The sequence below is a fragment of the Bombus pascuorum genome, chromosome 17 (genome assembly GCF_905332965.1).
Source record: "Bombus pascuorum chromosome 17, iyBomPasc1.1, whole genome shotgun sequence".
NCBI lineage: Eukaryota > Metazoa > Arthropoda > Insecta > Hymenoptera > Apidae > Bombus > Bombus pascuorum.
In genome coordinates, this window is record NC_083504.1 from 1,480,919 (window position 1) to 1,506,768 (window position 25,850).

Consider the following 25,850-nt stretch of genomic DNA (forward strand, 5'->3'; position numbering starts at 1 on the left):
CAGCACTACCTTTAAGTTAGTGAGAAAATCATCCTGTATGTTATCAATTATATTTTTATTTTCAAAATAGTATATCGCGTAAAAGTTACTTTAAAAACAAAGTATAAACATGCGCATTTTATATTTTATCTTCTTAACTATACTTTGAGGAAGATCTTTTAATCTTAGATATATTTGAATTTTATGTTTATAATATATGACATTTTAGGTTCCTTTATAACGAACTTTTTAAAGTTGAAATAAAAATATTTATCTTTTCTGGAATAATAACTTCTTAATATTTTGAAGCAACATAATTAATATAAATATAATAAGTTGTGATCTATGGATCATGAAATTATTCAAATAAATTTATAACATTATTTATTTTGTATTATGTTTCTTATAATAATTATTATATAATAATTATATATAAAAAATAAATAGTTCATAAAATATTTCATATTTCTCTTAAATGTTTATTAATCCCATATTTAAATATAATTCTTTCGATATGAAAGAAAAAAAATTGTATTTTATAGAACATTATTTTATAAAAAACTTTTATACATTTATTTAGGTAACATAATATAGAAAGATATATTTACCAGAATTTTTATTTTTGACAAATTTTAGTATTAACGATATTGGCTGATAATTAATGATAAAATGTAAGAGTCATATTCAACTATTTAACAGCTAATAATTTGTTGCCATAAAATACTTTAATAATGAAAGTTTTGAGAGCATATAAATATTACTTATGGCTAACATAAACTACTTGAAAATATAAATACATAAAGTAAAAATTGATCTTTTGTCTTTAAATATGACATTAATTTGTAATATTAACATTGTGAGATATATTATAAATAACATTTATATATATGTAATTAAGGAGTAAAGTAGTTTATAAGCAATAAAAACATTGTTTTATTTTTCTGGAACTAATTTTTTGTTTTATTATGTAACAATTGAATGAAATATTACTAATATATAAGTCATTTATACTTCATTTGAAGTTTCGTTTATTTTACGTTTTTTGTATTCATTTTAATGCCATAGGAGTGATACAAAATGTAAAAGACAAGATAATGAATTATTATAGACGAAAAATTTAATTATTAAATGCTTAAGACTATTGTGGTTAGATTTCAGTAATTTGCCACATTTAAAATCTATGTCAGTAAAAAATCCTATCACAAATTGTGGCTTTAAAATATTCTTATTCTTAGTTTATAATACTATATATCTTAAATTAATTTTACATGTAATTATACTTTCACAGCTAATATTTTTTCTGTTGATTTTCAAAAATGTTCGCTCAAAGCTTCCAAGATTGTTACTAACCTTTTGTGCTCTTAATTGTATTTATTCACAACATGTAATATATACATAATATTCTTGAAATACCGTCTAAGAATTTTGTCCAAAAACATTATCTAATTTTTAAATTAAGTATGACCTACATACATATATTGAAGGCAATTGTTCCTTTCTAAGATTCTTTTAATTGCAATTTATTAAATATCGATAGCCAATTAACATATAAAAAGATTAATAATTAATTATTAACATTGAAATAATATATTCACTAAAAAAAATGCGTGATAAGAGATGTAAAGATCATAATTTGATCACAAAAGGTTAAATCATTTAATGTAAATATGCAGTTACGTTTGTTCTTCTTAACGAAGATATTCGAAACTCATTTAATAAAAAATTTCTTATTTACATTCATTCGTATGCTTCTTAGATACATAAATACAATCTCACAACAAAACATTAAATAGTAATTTAAATTTGCATAATTTTCAGCATTAAAATTTATTTAAACATTTTGATCATCCTAAATAATTTTATTCACCTTTTATAATTCACCATTTTTAAAATAATTTTTTAACTTTATATTTATACTCACATATAATTAATTTCTTTGTGTTTTTAACGTTTTGCAAGTGTATGCATATATTTATAATATTCTATTCATAATATACGAATTATAAAGGACATTATATCACATCAATGTTACTACCACATGACTTGTTCATTTTCTTTTTACGGCACTCTCTCTCACGTATTTCATATAATAGCAATAACTGATAAATTTGAGAACGAAATTCCTCGTTCGTTTATAAAATATATAATACAAGTAGAAAATGTGTGTGTGTGTGTGTGTCTTTCAATACATTTCATACATGAAAAACCAAATTTTGACATAAAAAGAGGTACTTCAAATTGTTGCTATTCGACATAAATACATTAATATTTGTACTTTCTATTTAACCTTTAACAAAATTTATTTTTATTTTTAAACTAAAGTCTAATTTCTTCTCTTGTTCGGTATGTTGAATAAATATTAAACATCTGATTCAGCACCTTAAAAATAACCCACCATCATATATAGTTGTAATATATTCTGCGTACTTTACTAATATTTATAGTTATAATTGGTATGATAATATAGTAACTCACTTTAAGGCCTCAATACTGCCACTTAACGTCTCTTATTTCCATGACGTCGACCGAACTTACGATTTTTTCTACAAAAAGGGAAGTTGTAAATCTATTAATATATATAAAAAAGTACTTGTTCAAATTGTCAAAATGCTTAATATTTATATTCAATTTAATTCCTAAACTTAATATTATGCAAACATACGAGCATAGAAAGTATACCTAATTTTACTCGGCGAAGGAACCGGAGTATGTTCGGCGATAACAGGTAATACAGAAGTAAATTTATCAGTTGGACGTAAAAGACGTGCTGTACGAGAAGATAATCTCCATATCAGTCTTTGCCTGTGAGGGGTTTGCTCCTGAGCATTATATTTGCTCAATACAGCACCCACAGCTTCATGTGTAGAAAAGAAGCTTGTGTCTGAAATCTATAAACGTAATATACCAATCACTTATTGTTTTACCTGTTATATTTACAATATTTAAAATTCATTATATTATTATAACGTTACCTTACATATTTTCTGAAGTTCTATAGCAAAGTCCAAAAGTCTAAGCATTTGATGCCTTGATGTTACAGATGTATTGATAGTAGAGGAACTAGGAATAGCAGTAGTAGATATGGGAATATCTGTATTAGTATCTAATCGGTTCACTGCACCATCTAAGTATGTGCAGAGTAGAACAAGTGCTACTTCCGACGACTTCAAACTTGCACAATTACCATCACATGCAACCATTTCTAACCTAAGTAGAAGCTCAGATTCCTAAAATAAAGCAATCAAATTGATATATCATTATATTAATATAACCAAGTCTTCTATTTTTACATAAATAAAAATAATTACCGTTACAATACTGGTATACATGTCTCCTAGCCCTAGTTGTGATGCAATTGCAAGAAACATTGCATTGAATAAACGAAGAAAAGTTAAAGATGTAACAGGTTGAGTACCAGGTGCCCATTCTAACTTATTCCGTATTACTTCTGACATACGTTTAAGATCACCTCCAGTGCATTTGCACTGAGAAATTGAGACTAAGTGATCAGCATCCAATGACTGTGCTAACTGAACAGTAGCTATATGAAAAGCAGATACACTGATACATGCCATATATTTTGGTCTTGCTTTCATTTTTGTTAAAAAACGGTCCATTAAATTGATGGCAATAAAAAATACATCCGATGGTAGATCATACCATACTTTCAAACACCTTAAAACATGGGCTGATCCATCACGAGCTCCAATTGTTATGTCGTCATTCTGAAAGGAGAAAAAAATATTTCATATAAAATAAAATTACTTATGATATTTTACAGATATCCAATTGTTCTATTATTCTATATGATTTATATACATACTTGTGATATATTAGGTAACGGAAGGTTAGGTTGATACTTTACTTCAAGAACTAAAGCTTCTTGCAATTGTTCAAGTAGCGGGTGGATTGCATCCGGTACAGGCAAGCCCGATGTGTCCATTCCTGCAATGTGTGACTGACAGCTCACTACAGCAATAATTAAAAGATAAAGCAATGCAAAATATGCGTAGTGTGGCTGATGATATGAATGTCACACAACAAGAATGGCGCAGCTGGCTAGCCTTGTATCTATAAACAGAAAATATTTATATTAAAATTATTGTTTAAGAAATCTATTATTGTCTAAATTATCTATCACTGGCTATTATGTTAAAGATAATAAATACATCTGTTTCTAGAATGTTTAATTTACCATAACAGTTTGTGATAAATAACTTATTCTTTAATAACATAAATATAGTTGAAAAATTGTTTAAGTTTCTTAACTATTTTAATAAATCACAGAGAAATAACAAATATCAGAATAATTTTTTTTTTTTTAATATGCTATAAGAAGACCATATTTTCTTCGTGACAATTGTTCCGATATTATTTTAATATTAAAACTTATAAAAATTTTATTCCAGCTCTTTATTTTTACTTCTGTTCTTTGCTATTGTGTAAGGTGTGCGAGTTTGCATCCACGCGCCATCAGTAGATTTATATACTTGAAAGTTTCAGGAATGTACTAGAAAATCATCTATATATAATTCGAAATAACTTCGAGCGCTTCCAATTTTGTATCTTTTTCTTTTATGATTCCTTTTTTAAAATAAATTGAGTCAAAATTCTTTCCCGTGATAATATTTTTGTAGAACTACAGCCATTATAAAATGTTTAAATATATTATCACAAACGGGCTGAATTTATTATTTTTGGTTTAATTTAAAAGAATTCAATTTAGAATAGTGTCCTATTTTATAAATAGCGCTTCCAAAATCATGTAAACAAAATGATAATGTAATAAAGGTATAGAATTATAAAAAAAGTCGAATATTGTAAAAATATAAGTCATCGATATAATAAGGAAATAGTTAACAAATTTTGCAAAATAAGACAAAATAATATAACGATAATTTATAATGTAATAATAGGCTACTGTAAAATGATTTTCGAGAATATTCTATTGCGAAATATCGAATAGAAATGTGTAATTTATTTATTTGGTAATACTTAAGTCATATTGTTGTCATATATTATCAAAACGGCAAAACGAGAAGATATTGACCAGCTGATGCAATGTACTGTCAGAATTAAAAGAACTTAAGTATGTCTAAGTCTTCAATTATTTGTATCATACGTCAATTCAAAACAAGCCAAAAATGTCCAAATAAAAATATTTTCAATTAAATATGTTAAATATAAGGAAGAGTATCTAACTGAAATTAAAAGTTCAATGCAAATTTGTTCTGAAACATGGATAAAATAAAAAGATTTAATAAAAAATATTGGTTTTTGAAAGATATATGTATAAAAACTAAAATCACATATTTACATATATATGTTTATAAAAACATAAATTCCACTGACCCGAAAAGCTGTTTAAACATTACTATATTGGTGATAGTAATTAGCAATGAAAATATGCAAACAAATCATAAAACGATATATGAAATAATGGTTTAGTTCATAATATTATCACTTACTACGAGATGCTTGATTTGAATTACATTATGGGTAATGACAAGATATAAACAAGATTTATATGGATAATGAAAAATATAAAACAGAGGAAATTGTTTATAAAGAAATTGATCCTTGCAATTTATGAACAATTAATGTATCACTTAATGAAAGAAATGTTTATGTTGATCAACGATCAATTCGTTGTTAGTAACAAGATACATACTTATAATATTTTCCCATATATAACAGCAAATTAATGTACACACTTATCATTTATTTTAGACAATGTGCTATTATGAAATCACAGGATCATCAAAATCTATAGGTATATATTGTTTTTTTCTTTACGTAAGAGCAACCTCTTACGAAGAGCAAAGTATACACTCTATATAAGCGCGTACTCGAATGATACTGTTAATTCGCATCTGCTATGCGAATCGTCACGGATGAGCAATATCCGAATTACTACGAATATGCACGAATTTGCACGAAGTTAACCGTAAAGCAGTATTAAGATCAAATAATGTATGAAATCTTCGGTTAATAAACGAATTTAACCATTTGTTTGCAAATGATAGAATTTCAATGATCATTTAAATAAGAATTAACAAATTATTTCAACAAAAATAAAAATGTATGTATTGTAAATAATGAACAATAAAAAATAACTTTATGAAAACAAACTTTAAAATGTTGAATGCGAGTCTGTGGAATATAGTTCTTATCTTTTATATTTATATATACACGCGCGCGCGCGCACACACAAACACGCACACACATACACACACAGAGTATCTCATCTTATTTTTGCTATATTTGACACGAATTTATACAATTTATCATATTCCATTATTAAATAAATTTCATAGCGATCCACATTTTCTTTATCGCTAATCGTAAATAAATATTATGCTATTTACTCTCAAATGCCAAGAAAGATAGAGATCTCATTTACTCCTGTCATTTAATTTGCAGAAAGAAAAATTAGATTTTTATCGCAATTATTCGTTATATATAAAGTTCCAATTTTGTAGTATTGTCAAAAGCTTTCTCATTATCATCTTAACTAATTTATATTATATCATATAGAAGAGATATCATAAATAATCAAATAATTAGAAGTACATATATACAGTATGTATATTCGTCGAACTCTTTCTCTGTTCTCATTACCACCATTTTGTTTTAGTTAGACATTTGAACATATATTTTATAAACACTTTATGCACTACAACGATATTTACAAAAAAAAAAGCAAAGATTTACCCGGATGCGTCCGAAACGCTGTTACGTCGATAGATCACCCAATCTTGGCTTTTTTATCGTATTTGTCGATACGGATAGGAAACAGATTCACGAACGAACTATTCCGTTTGACAGTTGTTTTAACAATAAGAAATGGCGAAGTCATGAACGTTCAGCTGATCATTACGAGTTTCTATACGCTCATGCGTAATAGTCCTTCCATAAGCGTAAATCACTCCGCGAAAAATTTTAAATGTGATATTTAGATAATATATATTTAGATATATATATATATATTTAGATAATTTATTATTTTCATTACAATTATATTATTTTAAGCAATTTTCATTAATTTTAGAATTGAATGTTCTATTTATAAATCTAGTTTGAATATAGCATTATTTCATAACTTTAAATTTAATGTTAGGAACGGTATTGGTATTAAATAGTGTTAACATGTAGATTAATTACGTAGCATAGGAACAAAAAACGTGAGGATTTCCGTAGATAACTTTTTGACACCCGCTTTCGAAGACAAGAGGCTATTTTTAAGTCGGGACACTAGTATTTATCATGATTTTATTCAGCAATGGTAACAATGCCTGTAATTTTCTATGATCATCATGTTCTCAATAGTCGAGAGTGCAATAAATGCAATTATTTTCGATGGGTAATTTAGCTAATTGTAATGGCCTGATTGGTCAAGGACCACTCTGAGTAACTTCCATGACCTTTATCTAATCACCTGGAAGCCTCATGTTTCCTTCAAATATCACTCACCCTTTCCCCCCCCTCCCCCAAACATTTATATCTATGTATATGTTATTTTATTTTGTTGTAGCAGTATTAACTTGTTACTGGATCTTAAGTTTATATGTTAAATTTATTAATATTTTACTTATCTTATTGTATCTATATTATTGTGCTGCAAAATATTAGAACAAAATAGATGATAAGATGTAAAGACCAAAGCTTCACAAGGTCTGAAAGGATAAACAAAATAAGTAATAAATAAATAATAGTAATAATAATATAGATTAATGATCTTAATTTTATTGCAATACTAAAAATTTAAAATGATGCACATATATGTATTCCAGCAATATGTACAATACTTTTGTTAAAATCTACTGATATAATCATTTTATTCTTGACATTTCCTTTCTCAATATTACAGTTAGGAACCTTAAGTATACATAAGTTAATAGTATGTGATCATTTTTGTAAAATTAGATGATTTAATATAGAAAAATTTTTTTGAACTATTAGTATTCCATAGATGTCGTTTATGAACTAGCTTTTAATTTTTACATTTGTTATGCTACTTCATTGGTTAACATAATATATATTTATACATGTATAAATAGTAAACAAAAATGATTTTTGAATACATTTATACATTTTATAAAATGAAGCTTTTTACAATCACTCATTCTTATTATGTACAAATTGATAGATATTTAAACAGGAATACTATATGGTAATATATTATAATAAAAATAACGTCCCATTTTATTATACATTCCTATTATCAATTATAGATTACTTTTATTTATATTATGTGAAAGTATAAAATTTCATACTATACAAAGATTTTATTTATTTTTTCTAATTACACAGATAATACAAATAATTTGCCTATTTTCCAAAGTTTTAGGTACAAACTTTTGGTTACATTATTCAGCTCTGAAATATATTATTAAAGAAACATATTTCTTATCCATTCTCACTATCACATAAATTTTTATCCAATTTCATTTCCGTATTTTTTTCTTGCTCTAACATTTTCACAGTTGTCTCAAGTGTATATAAATGTTCATCATTTATACCTGGTGCTATTACTCGCATTGCAGATGCCAAATTATATAAATATTCTGTATTTGTTCCACTAGGACCATGAGACACTAGTATCTGTTTTGCTATTGTATATATGTCTTCTACACCTGCATAATTTGGATTATCTTCACCACCTATGTAAATTGTAATATAAAATGGCATATTTTCTGAAACTGATGATAATAGTTTTTTATTTTTAAGATCATTTGGAAAAGTATTATTTGTTAAAGAATATGGTGTAGTATTTTTAATGGAATAAGATGGATAAAAGGAAACACTTTTTCTTTCATAACCTCCTTTTTCTCTGTAATCCAAGTGTTTTACTACTTTATCTATATTTTGGGGTGATATTCTATAAGCAACACCCCATACTTCATCATTAGGATTATCAGAATTAAGTAATGTTACAACACGACCAGGCTATAACAAAATACCATACGGTTATTAAAAGTGTTTGTATACTTAAAAACTATGTATTATACATTACATAAAAGTCAACATAACATGAGTTGTTAATAAGTAATAAAATAATTTACATTTAATGTAATATCTAAATTTTTAGACACTATTTTTAAATAACCACACGTATCAAATTCTATTAATGAAGAAATAAATACAAGAATTAATTTTTACTTTTCTTAAAGAAAACTAATTAATCCTTTAATTGCAAAACATTATTTTCAAAACACAAAAAAAAAGAAAAAAAAATCCCAAATTAATTTGAAATTTGAAATTTTAAAAACGTACATAACTTAATCGCAAATGTTAAAAGATGTTTTAAGTGAAAAAAATTACTTAAAGAAGTTTAACATACAATAATTATAATACGCACTCTACTAGGTATTCCTCTATGATCTATACTTTTCTGGTAAAATCTTCTGATATATCCTTTGATGTATCCAACGAGAATTTCTTCGTAAGGAAAGTCCGCTTTCCATATCAGTGAACCATAACCAAACACCCACATTATTACTTTTCTTGTTAAATATTAATTGCCTTAATGATTGTTTGAACTTTTCATTTAAAATTATATTTTTCTGTAAAAATATATAAATTCCAAGTAAGATAGTATTTCCTATTCTCCTAAAACATATTTAATATTGAATTCACATTAAATTATTAAGACGACAGATACATAGACTGTTTAGTAAAAGTTTTAAAACAGTCAAAATATACTTTACACTAAAATTTTGAATAATGGTTTATGAAATATAATTATTTCGAACAAATTTATTGTTTCTTCGACATTACGCCATTTTTATCATTTAAAAAATACCTTTTTCTAATCTTTTGTCCAAAGTAATTTTAAATTAGTATGTATATTGAGAGAAATTATGAACATCATATATGTACATAGTATACAGTACATATACATATTTAATGAAAAGTACATCAAATAATCACACGAATGTTCAAATTTTCATGTGTGTAGAGAGAACGAATTTTCATATTGATTTAAATGTGTAAATTTTAATGTCTATTGACTAATAGATGATTTTATTTTAATATACGGTTATTAAAAGTATTTGATAGTAAAACTTAATATTTAAAATGTTTTCAAAATTTCTATGTACCGATGTACTTGCCATTCGCTGTGTTGATAATTTCATTTTTGTAGGTTAGTATCATATATGTAATTTTTTCACAATAAATAAAAGTTATAGCCAAATCTACATTTCTCTGTTTAAACGGTAATATATATTTATATTTTGTAATTTTTATAATTTCCTTTTCAAATTGTACATAGGTATGGGATGTGTATTATACATTTTTAATGCCAACACATACAAATTGGAAAAAAAAATAAATTGTCTTTATCCATATAATATACATGGAATTGTTGAGGGTCCTAAAAACAAATTAACTGTTTTTGGTGCTAACTATTTTTCTACATATAAAATTTACCATAAACAAGAAACATTAATGTATGTTTAAGTACTATACATATAATATTCGTTTTATTAAGTATTATACTTTATTTATCCATATATCCATAAGAAAGTATATATTTTAGAATTGAAGAAGATTCTAGTAAAAAAAGACTTAATGATTGGATTGTGGCAGCAGAATGGGTGATGTTTAATGAATGCGATTATCTATGTATTCTTTTAGCACACAATAATGTTTGTATTTATAACGTATCTAGTGAATGTTATCAAAGCATATGTTGCGAAGAAAGATGTATTCTGTATCCTTATATCTATATATTTAAACAAAATGTTTTAACATTAATCTTAACTTTATTATTAGATATGCTGGCTCCATATTAAATAACAGTAATAGAGATCTAATCATTTTTAGTGGAACTGTATATCAAGAAATATTGATATGGCAAATAAATTATACTTATCATTCTAGAGTATCTCCGGTTTTACATCGTTTACAGGGGCATAATGTTCGTAATATATTACCTAAAGCAATGTCTTTTTTTATGCATTATGTTAAAGTTTAAGAATGCAAATGAATTGAATTCTAGGGTGTAATCTTTTCAATCACATATGATATAGCTACACAAATTATTTGTTCTACCTCAGATGACAGAACAGTCAGATTATGGAAAATAAATAACAACAAAAGTAAAGACTGTAAGCTTACATTGGAAAGAAAATCAGTGAAAACAAATTGGAAAGAAATTAATATAAAACTAATGCGAACGATGTTTGGTCATACAGCTAGAGTGTGGAAATCTATCATTAAAAATGAAATTTTATTTACAATAGGAGAGGTATATATCATTATGTATACATAGTAAACAATTGATAATAAAGATAATTTATTTTCATGTTCATAATCGAAGGATTCTCTTATATGCATCTGGTCATTGGATGGTAAACTACTTAACAAAGTTTGTGCTCATCATGGTGCTGCTATATGGAGTATTGAAATATCAAATGATAATAAAAGTGTTTTCACTGGTGGTGCTGATGGTGCAGTTTATGCATGGCCTTTTGTTAATGATTATGTTCAAAAAGCTGTATTAATACCAAAAGTACATGCATGTGCTTTGCCAAAATATGTTTGTTACTTGAGAAGTGGTAACCTTTTAATTTTTGATGAAAATTCTACTTTATTTATATTTAACAGTTGTTATAATAGTTTGCTAGGGTCATTGTATTTAAAGAAATATAGTACATATTGTGTTATGGAAGTTTCTTTATGCCATACCTATGTTTGTTTTGCATCAAGAGATGGATATATAACAATATACAAAGGTAAAGTAATACTAAAGTTTGATAAAATTGCATTAATCATTAAGAGTATTGTACATAATGATTTTAGAAGTTGCAGCTAATAAAGAATTACAACAGATTATAGAAACAAAGATAATGGAATCACAAATATTTTCTGTACAGTGGCTGGGAGATAATAAATTAGTAATTTGTGGCCTAAATGGAATTTTAAAAATATTTAATTTTACAGAAGGAGGTATATTTTATAAAATATAGAATAATCTGTTGTTTAGTAAAATTTAAATTTCCATTTAATTTTTATAATTTTTATTTTGTACAGGATTAATTAATATAGAATCAATATGTTTGTTACCATATAGTCGAGAACGTTGGTTAACAGCAGCTGTTTTATATGAAGGACTACTAGTGTGTGGAGATAGAACTGGAAATATGCATGTTTTTGAGCTTGAAAAATCTGTATCATATAATGGAGCAAATGTATCTGAAGCAAAAAACAAACCTATCCAAACTTTTGTTAAAGTTCATGGAAAAATTGGTATTCAAAGTTTCATAGTTTCGAATTCAAAATTAATATCTACTGGTCGTGATGGAATGTTAAAGTTTTATGAATTAAATAAATATAAAAGTGCAAAGTTATTATGTGCTTTACATAAACAAAAGATGCCAATGGATTGGATTAGCAGGCATTTAAAATCCTCTGATGATGTTCTTATACTAGGATTTAAAGAGGTACATACATATGTATTTAAACAGATGTTATACATATATATGTACATATATATTTTCTTTTACATTTTTTATCTTTCATCGTTATTATTTATAGGTAGAATTTATAATATATAGTATGTTCCATCATCGAACTTTGATAAGAGTTCCTTGTGGTGGTGGGCATAGATCATGGGATTGTATGTTACAAAATGAACTTATTACATTTGTATATATTCGTAATAAGCAAGTATATGTATCTGATTTTTCATTAACTTCTTCCATGTTACCGGTTTTATTGGTGAGTAATTTCTTCGTACTGAAGATTTTATACTTTTTTATAGAAATTAAAAACATATTATTTTAAATGTTTAGAATGGTTTCCATACAAAGGAAATATACTGCATCAATCCAATATCAAAAATTGGTCAGTATAATATTTTCATATCTGGAGGTGAAGATAGTACTCTTCGCATAAGCTACATCTCAAGTACACTGATGAAAAACAATCTCACTTTTCAAACATTGAGTATTTTTGATGGTCACATCTCTAGTGTTAAATTTATAAACTGTTTAAATTTACAAACTAATCTTTTTTACAACAAATATCTCATTTTTTCGGGAGGTGGAAGAGCACAATTAAAAGTTTGGGAAATTGATATAAAAGATAATAAAACATCCTTACAAAGTACAGATATTTCTTGTCATGATATTACATCTCACATGTTGTATGGATTTGATCGTTATCATAAAAAACAGTGGCAAGAATCTAAATATTCTTACAATATGCAACCTGAGAGTCGATATATGGATATTGAAGTTTATCGTTGCTCTATAAATTTACATTATATATTGCTCTTTGTTGCTTGTGCAGATGGATTTGTAAGGTACATTTTTTGCTTAATATTTATGAATTTACAAGGTAGTATTTTATACAAATATACTTGTGCATATGAATATTTATAGAAATTATTGTATTATTGTATTATTCATAGAAATATATATAATCTTTATTTTTTGTAATCTAAAATGAATTTTTGAAAATTAAGGTATTTTTCTATTCAAATATTTACTTAAATATTATTTGCAGAGTATTTTTGTATGATATTACTATGAAAAGTATTTCACTCAAAGCACATGTGAAGTGTGTGGATCGTTGTATAACAAAAATAACTGTTTTAACATATGATGAAAAAATAATTGTCTTAACAATGTCCACTGATGGAATCGGTCGATTTATTGATTTCACCGATACTATTTCAAAGATTATAATATGTCCACAAATTGAAGAACAAGAATTTCTCAACTGTAAAAATGCACACATTGCAAAGTTTGATTTACATCAATCTGGAATTAATTCATATGACATAAAAGTGATTGAAAAAAGCGAATATTTGTTAGCAACTGGTGGTGATGATAATTTGTTCAATGTTATTTGTTTTAAAGTTCAGTTAGAAGGTAAAAAGAAAGAACTACATATTTCATTGTTATCAAAATGGAGTACTGCAACTGCACATGCTGCTCAAATTACAGGTACGTTTACAATTTTTATGTCAGTATATATTTTTAAATAATGCTTAACATTATTTATATTTATTCTGTATTTCTTAAATTACAATTAGAAAATATAAATGAATAAAAATAAAATAAAGCTAGAAATGTGTAATAAAAGTATTCAATTAATTTGAAAAGATATTTTTCAGGAGTAATATTTCACGAAAGAAATACAATTTTTAGCGTTGGAGTGGATCAGCAAGTAAATATGTATCATTATGATTATAACAATAGCACTTTATCTGTAACATTTTTGAAGAAAATCTTTACATTTGTAACAGATGTAAAAGGCTTAACTTCATGGTATAATTCAAAGTATGTTTATTGCTTCTATGATATTTAATTATTATAATCTGCATTATTATGTTTTAACGGATTAATGTTTGACTAATATTGGCATTAAAATTTAATTGTTTTAGTGATGAACCAGTCATATGTGTATATGGTAGAGGATTTGAGATATTAATCCTCTAACGTGAAATATATATTATAAAAAACTATGATGTCAGGTAATATCGTTTCTTGAAAATTTATTAATAAAGTAACATATATATATTTACTTAGTTTTATCATTTTTGCTTAAATAATAAATAATTCTGTTTAGTATCACCAGATGGCGAATCTATCAGATAAATTTAGTGTTGCTATTAATTCGATTGTCGTGTTGTTTGTTAATGTTTATAAGAAAGTAACATATTACTTTAGATATTAAATATTTTATAGAAATGACAAGTATTACAATATCAGCAGTTCGAACACGAACAAGTATACTTGATAAATCATTAAGTAAGGGAAAGGGAGAGGTTAGCTTGAGTTGTTTCGCACTTCTGTTTTCAGAACTCGTACAGTACTGTCAAAATCGAGTTTACACCGTACCAGAATTACAAAATAAGTATGTAAATAATCAAGTTCATTAAAAATTCTTATATACAAATATTTTCTATTTATTGGTTAGATTGGCAGAGATAGGTACAGAGGTTGGTCATAGAGTAACAGATTTACTCGTTGTACGGGAAAAAGGTGGAAAGCGCGAGATAAAATTATTAAATATTTTATTATTTATTAAAAGTACGGTATGGAAGTCATTGTTTGGTCGTGAAGCTGATAAATTAGAACATGCAAATGATGATGAACGGACTTACTATATCATAGAAAAAGAGGCACTAGTAAATAAATTTATATCAGTTCCAAAAGATAAAGGAAGTCTAAACTGTGCTTCTTTTATTGCTGGTATAGTTGAAGCTATCCTTTGTGATTGTGGTTTTGTGAGTATTAAATTTTTGTCAATATCACTGTTTAAATTATAAAATTATTTGGGTAATGAATTAATTGGAAATATTTGCATTTGTAGCAAGCAAAAGTCACTGCACATTGGCATAAAGGAACAACATATATGGTTAAATTTGATGATGCAGTTGTTGCTCGTGACAAACAACTCGAAGATCGATAATTAAAGACATAGGAAAAAGATTAAAAGTAACAAGATAAAATTTTATATTCCAATACAATTAAGGAATGAATATCTTTGAATTAAAAATATAAAGAAAGAATCCCTTAGTTTTGTTTGTGGTTAATTTAAATTATTTTCACACATTATAAACATTTCAGCATTTCATAATAATTTTCCTTCGTTAATTGAAAATGGAATCATATGTGTGAAAATTAAATGCCAGCAAATAAAATGACATGTACATTGTTATAGCATTTTATGTTTATTTATGAAGTACTCATTTTATATTTTATTGTATTACAGTACAGGTACTGATATATATATTGTAAGTTTAAGATCTACAAATATACAATTAGAAAAAGAAATGTTATTACGCAAACTTAAATTCTCTATCAGCATATGCTACTTGACCAGTACGATATAATTTTTCTTCAGCACCCTATAAAATAAAAAAAATTTTATATTCATGGTATACTCATTGAACAAACATTTAATAATATACCTTCACTTGCTCGAGAATTAATGCACCACAATATATGCCTCCAAGCAACATGAAAGAAAAAAATAAATGTGGCATAAGCTTTATATTTGAAACATAATCGTGGTTATGTCTCAATGAAATTAATCGCTGAACTGCACTATCCACCTATATTAAATAATTACGTATTTAATACAAATATCATAAGGTCTTTTAATAATTAACAAAATTAATATTAAAGTGATTTTTAACGATAATTTCGTGTAATTTATATCAATGAAAAAAATACAATACTTGTTACATAATTACATTTTTTGCATGAAATTATGAGACTATTCCATAATTAAATTAATAATTACCTAAAATAACTAAGCATACATTACATAATTAGATATGAATCTAAATGAGCTACATTTTTTCAGATATAACGGAAATTATTATTAAATCTATATAAGTAAGGTTAAAAAATTATCAATACGTACGGGCATTACTTGCATCGATGGGTTGAGACATTCTTTTAAATATTTTTGACGTAATTGAATTCTTTTCGCGTATTTCCATTGTAGTATTGCTTGTTGTTTTTTTGATATATCGAAGGATTCTATTTTCTGAGCGCACATCTTTTCCAGCAGAAAATTTGCACTGTTCAGAAGGAGTACGTAACAAATTGCAAAAGTTGCTTAGAACTCCTTGCAACTGTAAACTGCAGCAGCGGCGTAGGTTACCTATATTTTTGATAAATCTGTATATACATACACATATATATGTAGAATCCATATATAGAATTTGTGTTAGAGAAGTCTTTGATGAACATTTAGTTGTTAATATATATAATATATATAATATTTAATACATATATGTGATATATAAACATAATAATATATAATAATACTTTTTAATTTTCTGATACGTACTATTTTAATGAAATTTAGAGATTATGCCAAATTTAATATCTAGAATTCAATTCAAGTAATAACACGTAAGTAAAAGTAGAAAGTTTATCATATACATGTATATGTATATCATCTGATTTGTACAAGAATGATTAATGAAAATAAATAAAATAATTACTAATTGTTATATGTATGAAATAAAAAGTAACAATAAATAATAGTAGTAGTAGTATTAGCAGTTTCGTTTATTGTATTGGACTTTCGTCCATGATAATCTTAAAATGAAATATACATTTAGCGATAATTATACTTTATATCTGTTTTACATTATTGCTTATTGACATATTATCTACTGATAATTATCTACTGATAATTAGTAGTTAGATCTACATTACTATTGTTTGTAAGAATAGTTTAAATAGTTAAATAAATAGTTTAAATAGTGTCGATAGATTATAAAGACTGAATGTAAAGAATGCGTAAACATTGCTTGCGATAAAATACATTACTCATATATAGACACGTATGTTTGAAATGTGGGTTGCTAAACATTTATCAAAATCACATGACAAATGACAACTGCAATGTATTGTGGAGGATAATATTCAAATCGATTTACATAAAATATCCGGATGCATGTGAATAGATAAAGATTATACGATACTCTATATTTCAGTATTTCCCAATGAATTGAAATTTTATTAAAACTGTGTTATTAATTTAGTTATTACATAATATATGTATAATATTATAAAAAATATTTGTTAATATTATTATTTGGCATTTCAGAAAGCTCAATAAATAAAAATGAAAGATTTGAAACGTTAAAAGATTTTAGTTTAAAACGCAAAAAGTTGTAATTCTATGAAAAATTGCTTAATACATATAACTAATTGAGATTCAAACATTTCTAACAAGATAATATATTTTTAAACAATTCGAAAACAGTTCAACTAAGTGTAATATATGTATACGATTAAATTCATATTCTTGGCTGTGTGTACAATATATTCAAGAGTTATAAATGTTAAGAGTAGTTTCTATATCTTAAACCATTTTATGTTTCCACTATATTTTATTATCGCAGTTTTTAAAAATATTTTTGTATATGCATAAGATTTTAAATCCAATACATTCATATTTATCATATAGTTTAATAATGTTCTTATTTTTCTTATGAGTCATATGATATCGTGATGGATGCGGAAGTTGGGAGAATGATGAATCGCGTAGTAGAAGGGGAAGCTATAGAATATAGAGAAAAGAGAGCGCTTGACACTTTTACAGTAGTCTAACGAGAAATCTGAAGTTTGAAAGGTCGTGGTTACTATTGGCCAGTGGCTAGACTGAAATAACGGGTCATACCTACGTTGTGTGTATCAATTGTTTTGCGTCAAATCCTCTCAGCAATTAAATTATTCTTGGTAAGGCATTTAAAACTTGTTTCATCGTATATGCCATGAATATTGAATCGTAATTAGACATAAATATATATAACTTATGCATTATTGTTATGCTTTCCAGGAATTATATTTTACGACAATATTTGACTTTTCTTTCATTGATAGTTTTTCTTTTTTTTTTTTTTTTTTTTTTTTTTTTAATATATAACCTTATCCTTTTTTGAACAATTGAATATTTCATTTTAATTCGAGTATTATAAAATTATATTAGTTGCGGAAATCCATTTATATGCCTGTCGGACAAAGATCGTGCTTTGTTCGTCATATATTAAGAGTTAGAGAATCATTTCTTTTTGTTCTTTGTCATATGATTAATTTGAGAAGATTAATCAACTCTCATTTACTTATGATATCGATATAAATGTATCGATAAAACACTTGATTTGTATGCTCCTGTTACACAAAATTCCAATTAATGACTATCATATTGTGTCTTTGTTCGTGTGATGACAATGATAGATGTAATGTACAATTTTATGCGTAGTAGGAATTTTTGTGTACAAGTAATGGTAGATATCGCGGAAATACATAGGTCAACAAAATATGTAATTACATATTTTTTATAAAGAATAAGGATTTTAAGCGTAGGGTTTTTATATGATTTAAAGATTTCCTTTCTTATTGTCATTATCTAAATTTTTATTAATAATTTCATTACGTAAAATTGATTTATATTTTCACTTTGCACTATTATCCGTATAAATATTCCTTTTAAAATTTACATATTTTCGATGATAGATAGTACAAAGACGTCATTTTATGAAATGAAATTAATGATTGATGCAAATATGGTGCTATCTAGATTTTCAAATTTCGACTTTCGTTTTTATAAACAATATAATGATAGAAAACATTTGATACAAATTTAGAAACGATCAGAAAATAAAATGTATAGAAGATAATATATTTTAATAAAAAAATTAATTTGTATATATTTCTTTTTAGATATAATTGCAAAATCATGAAGCTGTTTCTGCTTTTAATTGTAGCAATACTTGCTACGGCACAAGCTATTTCTTTTTTTGAATTGGTTAATCAAGAATGGACAACATTTAAGGTAATTAAATATATTGCTTTTATGAAAAAGGGTAATAATGCACTAATAATTTTGATATATCTTATGTAACACATTAAAAATTTTGTCTTAAATTGAATTAGTTATGTTGTTTAAGTAAGAAATGTCCCCTTGTATATGAAGTGTATCTGGTCTGCAGTTGACCTTTATCAGTATATATATCTTTATGTGCAGATAAAGTATTTTCCTAGAAATAAATATGATCATTTGTTTATTTTTATAGCATAATATTTATATAATGTTCTAAAATATTTTAGAATATACAACAACCTTTATAATAACAATAACATAAATGATTATAAATTACGATAAAATAAAGAGATATATCTTTTATTGTATTATTAATTTTTAGATGAAACATAATAAAGTATATAAAAATGATATAGAGGAAAGATTCAGGATGAAGATATTTATGGACAATAAACATAAAATAGCTAAACATAATGGAAATTATGAAATGAAAAAGGTTTCATATAAATTAAAGATGAATAAATATGGTGACATGGTAAATAAATTGCAAAATTTAAATAGCTTCATATTGCGTATATATATTGAAAATTGTATAATTTGATTTAGCTTCATCATGAGTTTGTGAATACGTTAAATGGTTTCAATAAATCCATAAATACTCGGTTGAGATCTGAGAGATTACCTGTAGGAGCTTCATTTATTGAACCAGCGAATGTAGTGTTACCAAAGACAGTAGATTGGAGAGAACATGGTGCTGTAACTCCTGTCAAAGATCAGGGACATTGTGGGTCATGCTGGTCATTTTCTGCAGTAAGTTTTGTGATTAACATTATACAATAATTTAGATATCAATAATAATTCAAATAAAAAAATTAAATTATAAGATATATATTTAATGTTTTTAATAAATTTACTTAGTGAATTATTTATTAAAAAATTAAAATTAGGATTGTAATATATTGTAATCAAATTTTAATGAAATGAATTGATCAAAATCATTGTATAGACTGGCGCATTAGAAGGACAACATTTTCGACGAACAGGAATTTTAATTCCTTTAAGTGAGCAGAATTTAATTGATTGCTCTGGAAAATATGGCAATAATGGGTGCCATGGAGGACTAATGGATCAAGCTTTTCAATATATTAAAGATAATGAAGGTTTAGATACAGAAGTTACTTATCCGTATGAAGCCGAAAATGATAAATGCAGGTAAATATTACAAGAAAAGATCTTTTTCTAGTTACTATGATTAATTACTTCATAATGTGTAGATATAATGCAGCAAATAGTGGTGCCTGTGATGTTGGCTATGTAGACATTCCTCATGGTAATGAGAAAAAGCTTAAAGCAGCAGTTGCTACTATAGGCCCAGTCTCTGTTGCTATTGATGCTTCTCATCAGTCTTTCCAATTTTATTCCGAAGGTTCGTTTGTTCATTATATAATTTGATGCTGAACTATGAATTTGAACCAATTGTTAGTTTATAATAAAGTAAATGTTATGTCTAAATTATAGGAGTCTATTATGAACCAGAATGTTCTTCAGAAGACTTGGATCACGGAGTATTAGCAGTAGGATATGGAACTGATGAAAATGGTCAAGATTACTGGCTAGTAAAAAATAGTTGGGGTGAAACATGGGGTGATAATGGATATATTAAAATGGCTAGGAATAAATTAAATCACTGTGGTATTGCTTCCACTGCTAGTTATCCTCTTGTTGGATCTCAAGGATAGTTTGTTAAGGATTTTATGAATAATTCTAAGATGCAAACAAAAAGTGAAAAAATGAAAATTAATAATGATGAGTATTTGAACATATCTAAGTTTCTGTTTGTAAATAAAAAAAACAAATATTTTTTTTATTAATTGAATAAAAAGAATGTTTATTAATATTACATTGTTTTAATATTACCTTTTAAAATATTTATATATACATATACATATATATCTATGAAGTGACTTGAACACTAAATTGATGTGTTGAATTTTTAAATTCAAGATGGATGCCATTGAATTAGTGCGTGCTGAGACTGTCAAGGTCTATGCATAAACTGTTACCATCACCGGTCACAATGTGGAGTGCTATGGCATTAATATATGCATGTTATAAAATATAGCCTTATGTAAAAATTCTAAAATTTTTATTAACTAACAAATTATGAATGCATGAATCGATATTGTGCGAATTTTAGTTGTGTTAGTATATTATATTGAAGCGTATTTACAGTTTAAACATAACCTATTAGATTTCAAAATTGGCCGACGTTTATTCCATGTACATATTCGGTGATTTAAATAAATGAGTACGTTTAAAAGATTTGTATAGAAATATGTCATTTAAATACAATATAAATATATTTTCTCTTAAACTGTTCACATGATATTTATAATTGTACATGTGATTGTATGTTTACTTAAAGAACTGTTTTTGAAAATTATTTTATACTTATATAAATAAAATATGTTAACAATTTTATATTATCTATAAAGTTTATAAACATATATAAAATACTTTATCTAATAGTTTTTTCATTAGTTGTTATATAACATTTATTTATTCTAATTGTTATATGTTTCTAAAATGTATCAATTAATGTTGAGGCAAATATTTTTATTTTAATATAAATTCTTGAATATAACTGAAAAAATTAAGAAAAGATATATGTAAACAATTATCGTTTCTTACAAGTAAAAGTTCAATTTTTTAAATATATACATTATTTTCTTTTTTGCAGCTACTTATACATAATGGGTGAATTAAATGTATGTTTTCAAATAGATACAGATAATCGTGAAAATTTTCCATCTGCAGCTGCTTTTCAGACATTTAAAAATCAAAGAGATAGTTTTTATGAGATATTTAGGATATGGGAAAAAAACCATTCGGTGCCTGGATGGATATTTCAAATAGCTTTAGGAAGTAAAATAAGAACTATGTTGACATTACACAATGATGCTATAAATTATTATCATTTTGCAAGATTATTTAAGTCACAACTTTTGATATCATGTATACAAAATAGGCAACAGGTAAGCTAGATTAATAAAGTTATATGTTTAAATATTCTTTATTTTGCTTAGATACTAGTTTTTTAGTTTGTCTTTATTATTTTCAGGCAGAGGTAGAAGATGATGAAAGTATAAGTGTTTTAAAGACATTGAAAAATGTAAATCCGAAAAAATTGGATCAGCTTCAAAAGAGATTAGTAACTCCACAACCTTCCAAAAATCAGATTACGGAACCATCTTTCCCTGGGGTACAAGAATTTTTCAAAGACTTTATATTATTTGCTTTTAATCCAATCTTTTATGTTCATCTAGAAAATTGTTTAGTCCACGAGATAATGGAATTGAATGATACTCAGTTTAACAATAGTGAAATAGAAGATTCAGGTATTAATATATACATATAGCATTAATGTAAGTTATGTATTTCCATTTATTATTGATATAACTATATTATTTTCTTTTGTAACAGAAACAATAGTTGATGAGCGAACACAACAAAATTTTATTACTTGTTTATCCAGTTTAAGGCTCCTTGCAAAAGTTTTAGGTTTTCTTATATCATTACCATATAGATCAGAATCAAACAATTTTAAAGAGTTGATAGCAACTCAAGTAGAAATTAGAAGCAAAGTAAGTAATAAACTTTCTGCTTTATATACTTTTTTATTATTAATAAACAAAATTAACCTTAAGATTTTTATTTAGGTTGTACCAGCAATAAATTTACATGTTTGTCTACATAATGCAATAGCATTAGGAAAATTATCATTAACTGTACCTTGGATTGCAAAATACTTGGCTATGATGGATACTGTGTCTCTTCGTTTACCATATTATAAGCAAATTTTGGAACTTTTATATTACATTTATAAAGCTGTAAATCATTTTGATTTTTCAACATCTGACAGTTTTGTTTCTCAACAAACAGCAGTTCTTCTTAAATCTACTTTAAGTTGGTTATTTGAATTACCAAATGTTCCAAAGGATTTGTATTCTATGTGGCAAAAGATATATAAGGTTAGAGAATTACGAAGTTTGAAACAACCTGATAAATATCATGCGCATCAATATATGCTACTAGGAGAGTCGACTATGTCTGTTATATCAACTAAATGTAGTTTAGACAAATTGGACATAATTAATGAAAGAACGTTGCGCATATGTTGTCCATTGGTTGGATTAAACGTATCTGTATCAAATTCTAATACAAATCTAAATAATTACAACTCAAATAAACACATTACACCAGTTTCTAGTCAACTTCACAAATCTGCTAAGAGTGCAGATATAAAGCATTTAGAGGTAAGTTTATCGGTTAGACTTGTTTCATAAGAAAAATTTTAATATTTAAATTTCAATAGTTGCAATTGGAAGAGGCATTTTTTGGCGGACAACCAGCATCTACTCGAAAAACTGTTGATTTTGTATCAGAGCGAGTTGCGTCAACTTGTGTGAAACATATATGTAATACTTTGTTAATGGCCTCTAGAGAAACAAATCTGAATATTTTTAGAGAGATTCTGGAAAAAAAGCAAATCGAAAAACAACCTGAGAAATTCGGGGAACAACGTAACGTTACAGATTTTAAGGTAGATTTTCGAATTTTTTATATTCATCGTAATATTACGAAATACTATGATATTTAAACATATTTTTAAATTATCTAGCTAATTCATATATTATTCCATTTAGGCAATTGTGACAACTGATATGAATACATTGGCTATGAATATGTCTAAAGAATTGAAAGAGCAGTGTGAAATATCTATACCAGGAATTTGTGAATTACGGGTAACTAAATGTATAGAATCTCTTTTAGCGGAGGATTCGTTGACATCTGTGAAAGAAATGTGTGCTAAAATTGCTACGAGATTAGCTATGGAACGTATACATCAATGGATACAATCTCACATAGTGGGTGGCTCATTATTTATAAAAGATATGGAAGTTGAATTAAATAGATTTTTAAGGAATAATGCACCACTTCATCCTATCGAAGAAAAGAAACATAATCCAAATGTTATGAGCCCAACAACTATCACTGATAACTTGAGAGTAATTATTTACATACTTGATATTTCGTTTAATAAAATAACATTAAAACTTATTAGTTTTTGTATTATAACTTTTATAGGAACTTATATGGGTTATACTTGATAATGGTGGTGATTCTTTAACAATAACGATTGTCTCGACTATATTAGATAATTTATATCAGACTTTAAATGAAAGAGCTGATTTAGTTGTGGGGCCAGAGAAAGTTTTATATTCTCTTAGTACTGACTTTGCGTTATTTTTAGGTAAGTAAATATTAAGTTATTAATAATATATATGATTCATTATTAATTATTGTCATAGTACGAAAAAAATTCTGGATTTTTATATTTGCAGTTGCTTATCGAAGTGATCTGTTTACTCCAAAAGTTCAAGAAAAATTTATAACAGTATGGGCAATGAATCGTTGTAAAACTTTAGAAGCAGATTCGCCTATACACAGAATACTTAGTTCTAGAAACGTTATGCTCTTAGCTCAACCAGAAAAAGAAGAAGTTTGGACAGTATTTGGAAAATTTATTAATAAATTAATAGAGAAAAATGTTTTAGATATTAACAGTTTTAGCGATCAATGTGTAGCTTTATTTAGGCAGAACTGGCCTGTGGTAAATATTTTATTTTTTTATTACATATTAAAATTGATTGTGACAATTATCATTTATATCAAACTATCAGTTTCTGTATTTTTATTTATAGCCTATATTGAAGCATCTATCAAAATGTTTAATGGAGGTTATAACAGATTTCAAAGCATCAGATGAAACAACAGAGAAAGTAAAATATCTACTTGGTTGGATAGCTGAAACGTATAACGAGATAGAGTTTTGCAGTGATTACAATCCCATAGACTGATGTTCTTTTGATCCTTTATACTTATAGCTTCTTTGTGGGCTGATACACTGTATAAATTCTACAATTCTTGTGCATATATGAATGTAAATTATTGTACATTAATTAATTAATTTAGTAGGTGAAAGAGATGTATATTTACAATATACAGTAATTTCGGAAATTGTTATTACGATATGGTTGAAAATCGATATAACGAATTTTAGTTTATTTTAAAGTACATAAATTCCTGAACGTGCAAAATAATACCATAAATTTGAAATTTGGGATTGATTGGTTTTTTATTTAGCAGCACTGCTTACTGTTGATCGTTGTATCTGTACATATGCATTGTACATGTACATATGCACGGATATCAATTTTTACTTTTAAATGTAACGTTATATACTCGTTTCTACGTTTGACATCAACTGTTGCATTTTAATGGATAATGCGTATTTTGTAGTTAACGACGAAATATTAACTTTTCGTATGTACGAAACGTAAAATAAAGAAAAATTTCTTTTTTATATTTTTATTTTTTCATTATAATCCTTGCATTGCCACCTTCCATTCTCCACACTTTTGATAATTGATCTTAGTTACAATTAATCGCGTATCGAGCTATGAGTCCCTTTTTTTCCAAATACTTTTATTCCCCACTAT

The 25,850-nt window shown here is 26.0% G+C and overlaps 7 protein-coding genes across 13 annotated transcripts; 4 read left to right on the forward strand and 3 right to left on the reverse strand.

Moving 5' to 3' along the window:
* Positions 1-990: 990 nt before the first annotated feature.
* On the reverse strand, positions 991-6,839 carry LOC132915496 (cyclin G). 2 transcript variants are annotated; one of them, XM_060975360.1, is made up of 7 exons: positions 6,694-6,839; positions 3,803-4,050; positions 3,288-3,704; positions 2,952-3,206; positions 2,659-2,867; positions 2,455-2,522; positions 991-2,358 (listed from the first exon to the last, which is right to left on the reverse strand). In XM_060975360.1, the coding sequence occupies exons 2-6, from the start codon at positions 3,920-3,922 to the stop codon at positions 2,477-2,479; spliced, it is 1,047 nt and encodes a 348-aa protein (XP_060831343.1). In that variant the 5' UTR covers positions 3,923-4,050; positions 6,694-6,839; the 3' UTR covers positions 991-2,358; positions 2,455-2,476. The 2 variants fall into 2 exon arrangements, with proteins under 2 accessions (XP_060831343.1, XP_060831344.1); XM_060975361.1 differs by lacking the exon at positions 6,694-6,839 and adding an exon at positions 5,651-5,786.
* A 1,408-nt stretch (positions 6,840-8,247) lies between these two features.
* Positions 8,248-10,194, reverse strand: LOC132915510 (putative glutathione-specific gamma-glutamylcyclotransferase 2). Of its 3 annotated transcripts, none has more exons than XM_060975384.1 (3): positions 10,095-10,194; positions 9,341-9,545; positions 8,248-8,928 (listed from the first exon to the last, which is right to left on the reverse strand). In XM_060975384.1, the coding sequence occupies exons 2-3, from the start codon at positions 9,473-9,475 to the stop codon at positions 8,389-8,391; spliced, it is 675 nt and encodes a 224-aa protein (XP_060831367.1). In that variant the 5' UTR covers positions 9,476-9,545; positions 10,095-10,194; the 3' UTR covers positions 8,248-8,388. The 3 variants fall into 3 exon arrangements, with proteins under 3 accessions (XP_060831367.1, XP_060831368.1, XP_060831366.1); XM_060975385.1 differs by lacking the exon at positions 10,095-10,194 and adding an exon at positions 9,785-9,894; XM_060975383.1 differs by lacking the exon at positions 10,095-10,194 and having other exon boundaries at positions 9,341-9,669.
* On the forward strand, positions 9,888-15,223 carry LOC132915455 (tRNA (34-2'-O)-methyltransferase regulator WDR6). 3 transcript variants are annotated; one of them, XM_060975261.1, is made up of 14 exons: positions 9,888-10,126; positions 10,256-10,433; positions 10,523-10,696; positions 10,759-10,903; positions 10,985-11,233; positions 11,306-11,720; positions 11,788-11,934; positions 12,019-12,428; positions 12,523-12,705; positions 12,780-13,291; positions 13,495-13,937; positions 14,108-14,273; positions 14,378-14,467; positions 15,028-15,223. In XM_060975261.1, the coding sequence occupies exons 1-13, from the start codon at positions 10,060-10,062 to the stop codon at positions 14,430-14,432; spliced, it is 3,144 nt and encodes a 1,047-aa protein (XP_060831244.1). In that variant the 5' UTR covers positions 9,888-10,059; the 3' UTR covers positions 14,433-14,467; positions 15,028-15,223. The 3 variants fall into 3 exon arrangements, with proteins under 3 accessions (XP_060831244.1, XP_060831243.1, XP_060831245.1); XM_060975260.1 differs by lacking the exon at positions 15,028-15,223 and adding an exon at positions 14,796-14,850; XM_060975262.1 differs by lacking the exons at positions 14,378-14,467; positions 15,028-15,223 and having other exon boundaries at positions 14,097-14,251.
* On the forward strand, positions 14,564-15,880 carry LOC132915513 (trafficking protein particle complex subunit 5). The gene is made up of 3 exons (XM_060975389.1): positions 14,564-14,850; positions 14,914-15,223; positions 15,310-15,880. The coding sequence occupies exons 1-3, from the start codon at positions 14,684-14,686 to the stop codon at positions 15,406-15,408; spliced, it is 576 nt and encodes a 191-aa protein (XP_060831372.1). The 5' UTR covers positions 14,564-14,683; the 3' UTR covers positions 15,409-15,880.
* On the reverse strand, positions 15,663-16,620 carry LOC132915521 (uncharacterized). The gene is made up of 3 exons (XM_060975400.1): positions 16,369-16,620; positions 15,911-16,054; positions 15,663-15,847 (listed from the first exon to the last, which is right to left on the reverse strand). Exons 1-3 carry the CDS (start codon positions 16,504-16,506, stop codon positions 15,779-15,781), a joined length of 351 nt encoding a protein of 116 aa, XP_060831383.1. The 5' UTR covers positions 16,507-16,620; the 3' UTR covers positions 15,663-15,778.
* A 1,424-nt stretch (positions 16,621-18,044) lies between these two features.
* On the forward strand, positions 18,045-21,184 carry LOC132915544 (cathepsin L). Its single transcript, XM_060975414.1, has 7 exons — positions 18,045-18,203; positions 19,188-19,299; positions 19,670-19,822; positions 19,894-20,097; positions 20,294-20,499; positions 20,562-20,713; positions 20,806-21,184. The coding sequence occupies exons 2-7, from the start codon at positions 19,204-19,206 to the stop codon at positions 21,024-21,026; spliced, it is 1,032 nt and encodes a 343-aa protein (XP_060831397.1). The 5' UTR covers positions 18,045-18,203; positions 19,188-19,203; the 3' UTR covers positions 21,027-21,184.
* Positions 21,185-21,314: 130 nt separating this feature from the next.
* LOC132915543 (codanin-1) lies at positions 21,315-25,714 on the forward strand. 2 transcript variants are annotated; one of them, XM_060975413.1, is made up of 10 exons: positions 21,315-21,488; positions 22,028-22,322; positions 22,409-22,685; positions 22,771-22,931; positions 23,007-23,603; positions 23,663-23,890; positions 23,994-24,356; positions 24,436-24,601; positions 24,693-24,961; positions 25,032-25,168. In XM_060975413.1, exons 2-10 carry the CDS (start codon positions 22,041-22,043, stop codon positions 25,050-25,052), a joined length of 2,364 nt encoding a protein of 787 aa, XP_060831396.1. In that variant the 5' UTR covers positions 21,315-21,488; positions 22,028-22,040; the 3' UTR covers positions 25,053-25,168. The 2 variants fall into 2 exon arrangements, with proteins under 2 accessions (XP_060831396.1, XP_060831395.1); XM_060975412.1 differs by having other exon boundaries at positions 21,316-21,488; positions 25,053-25,714.
* The last annotated feature ends 136 nt before the right edge of the window (positions 25,715-25,850 follow it).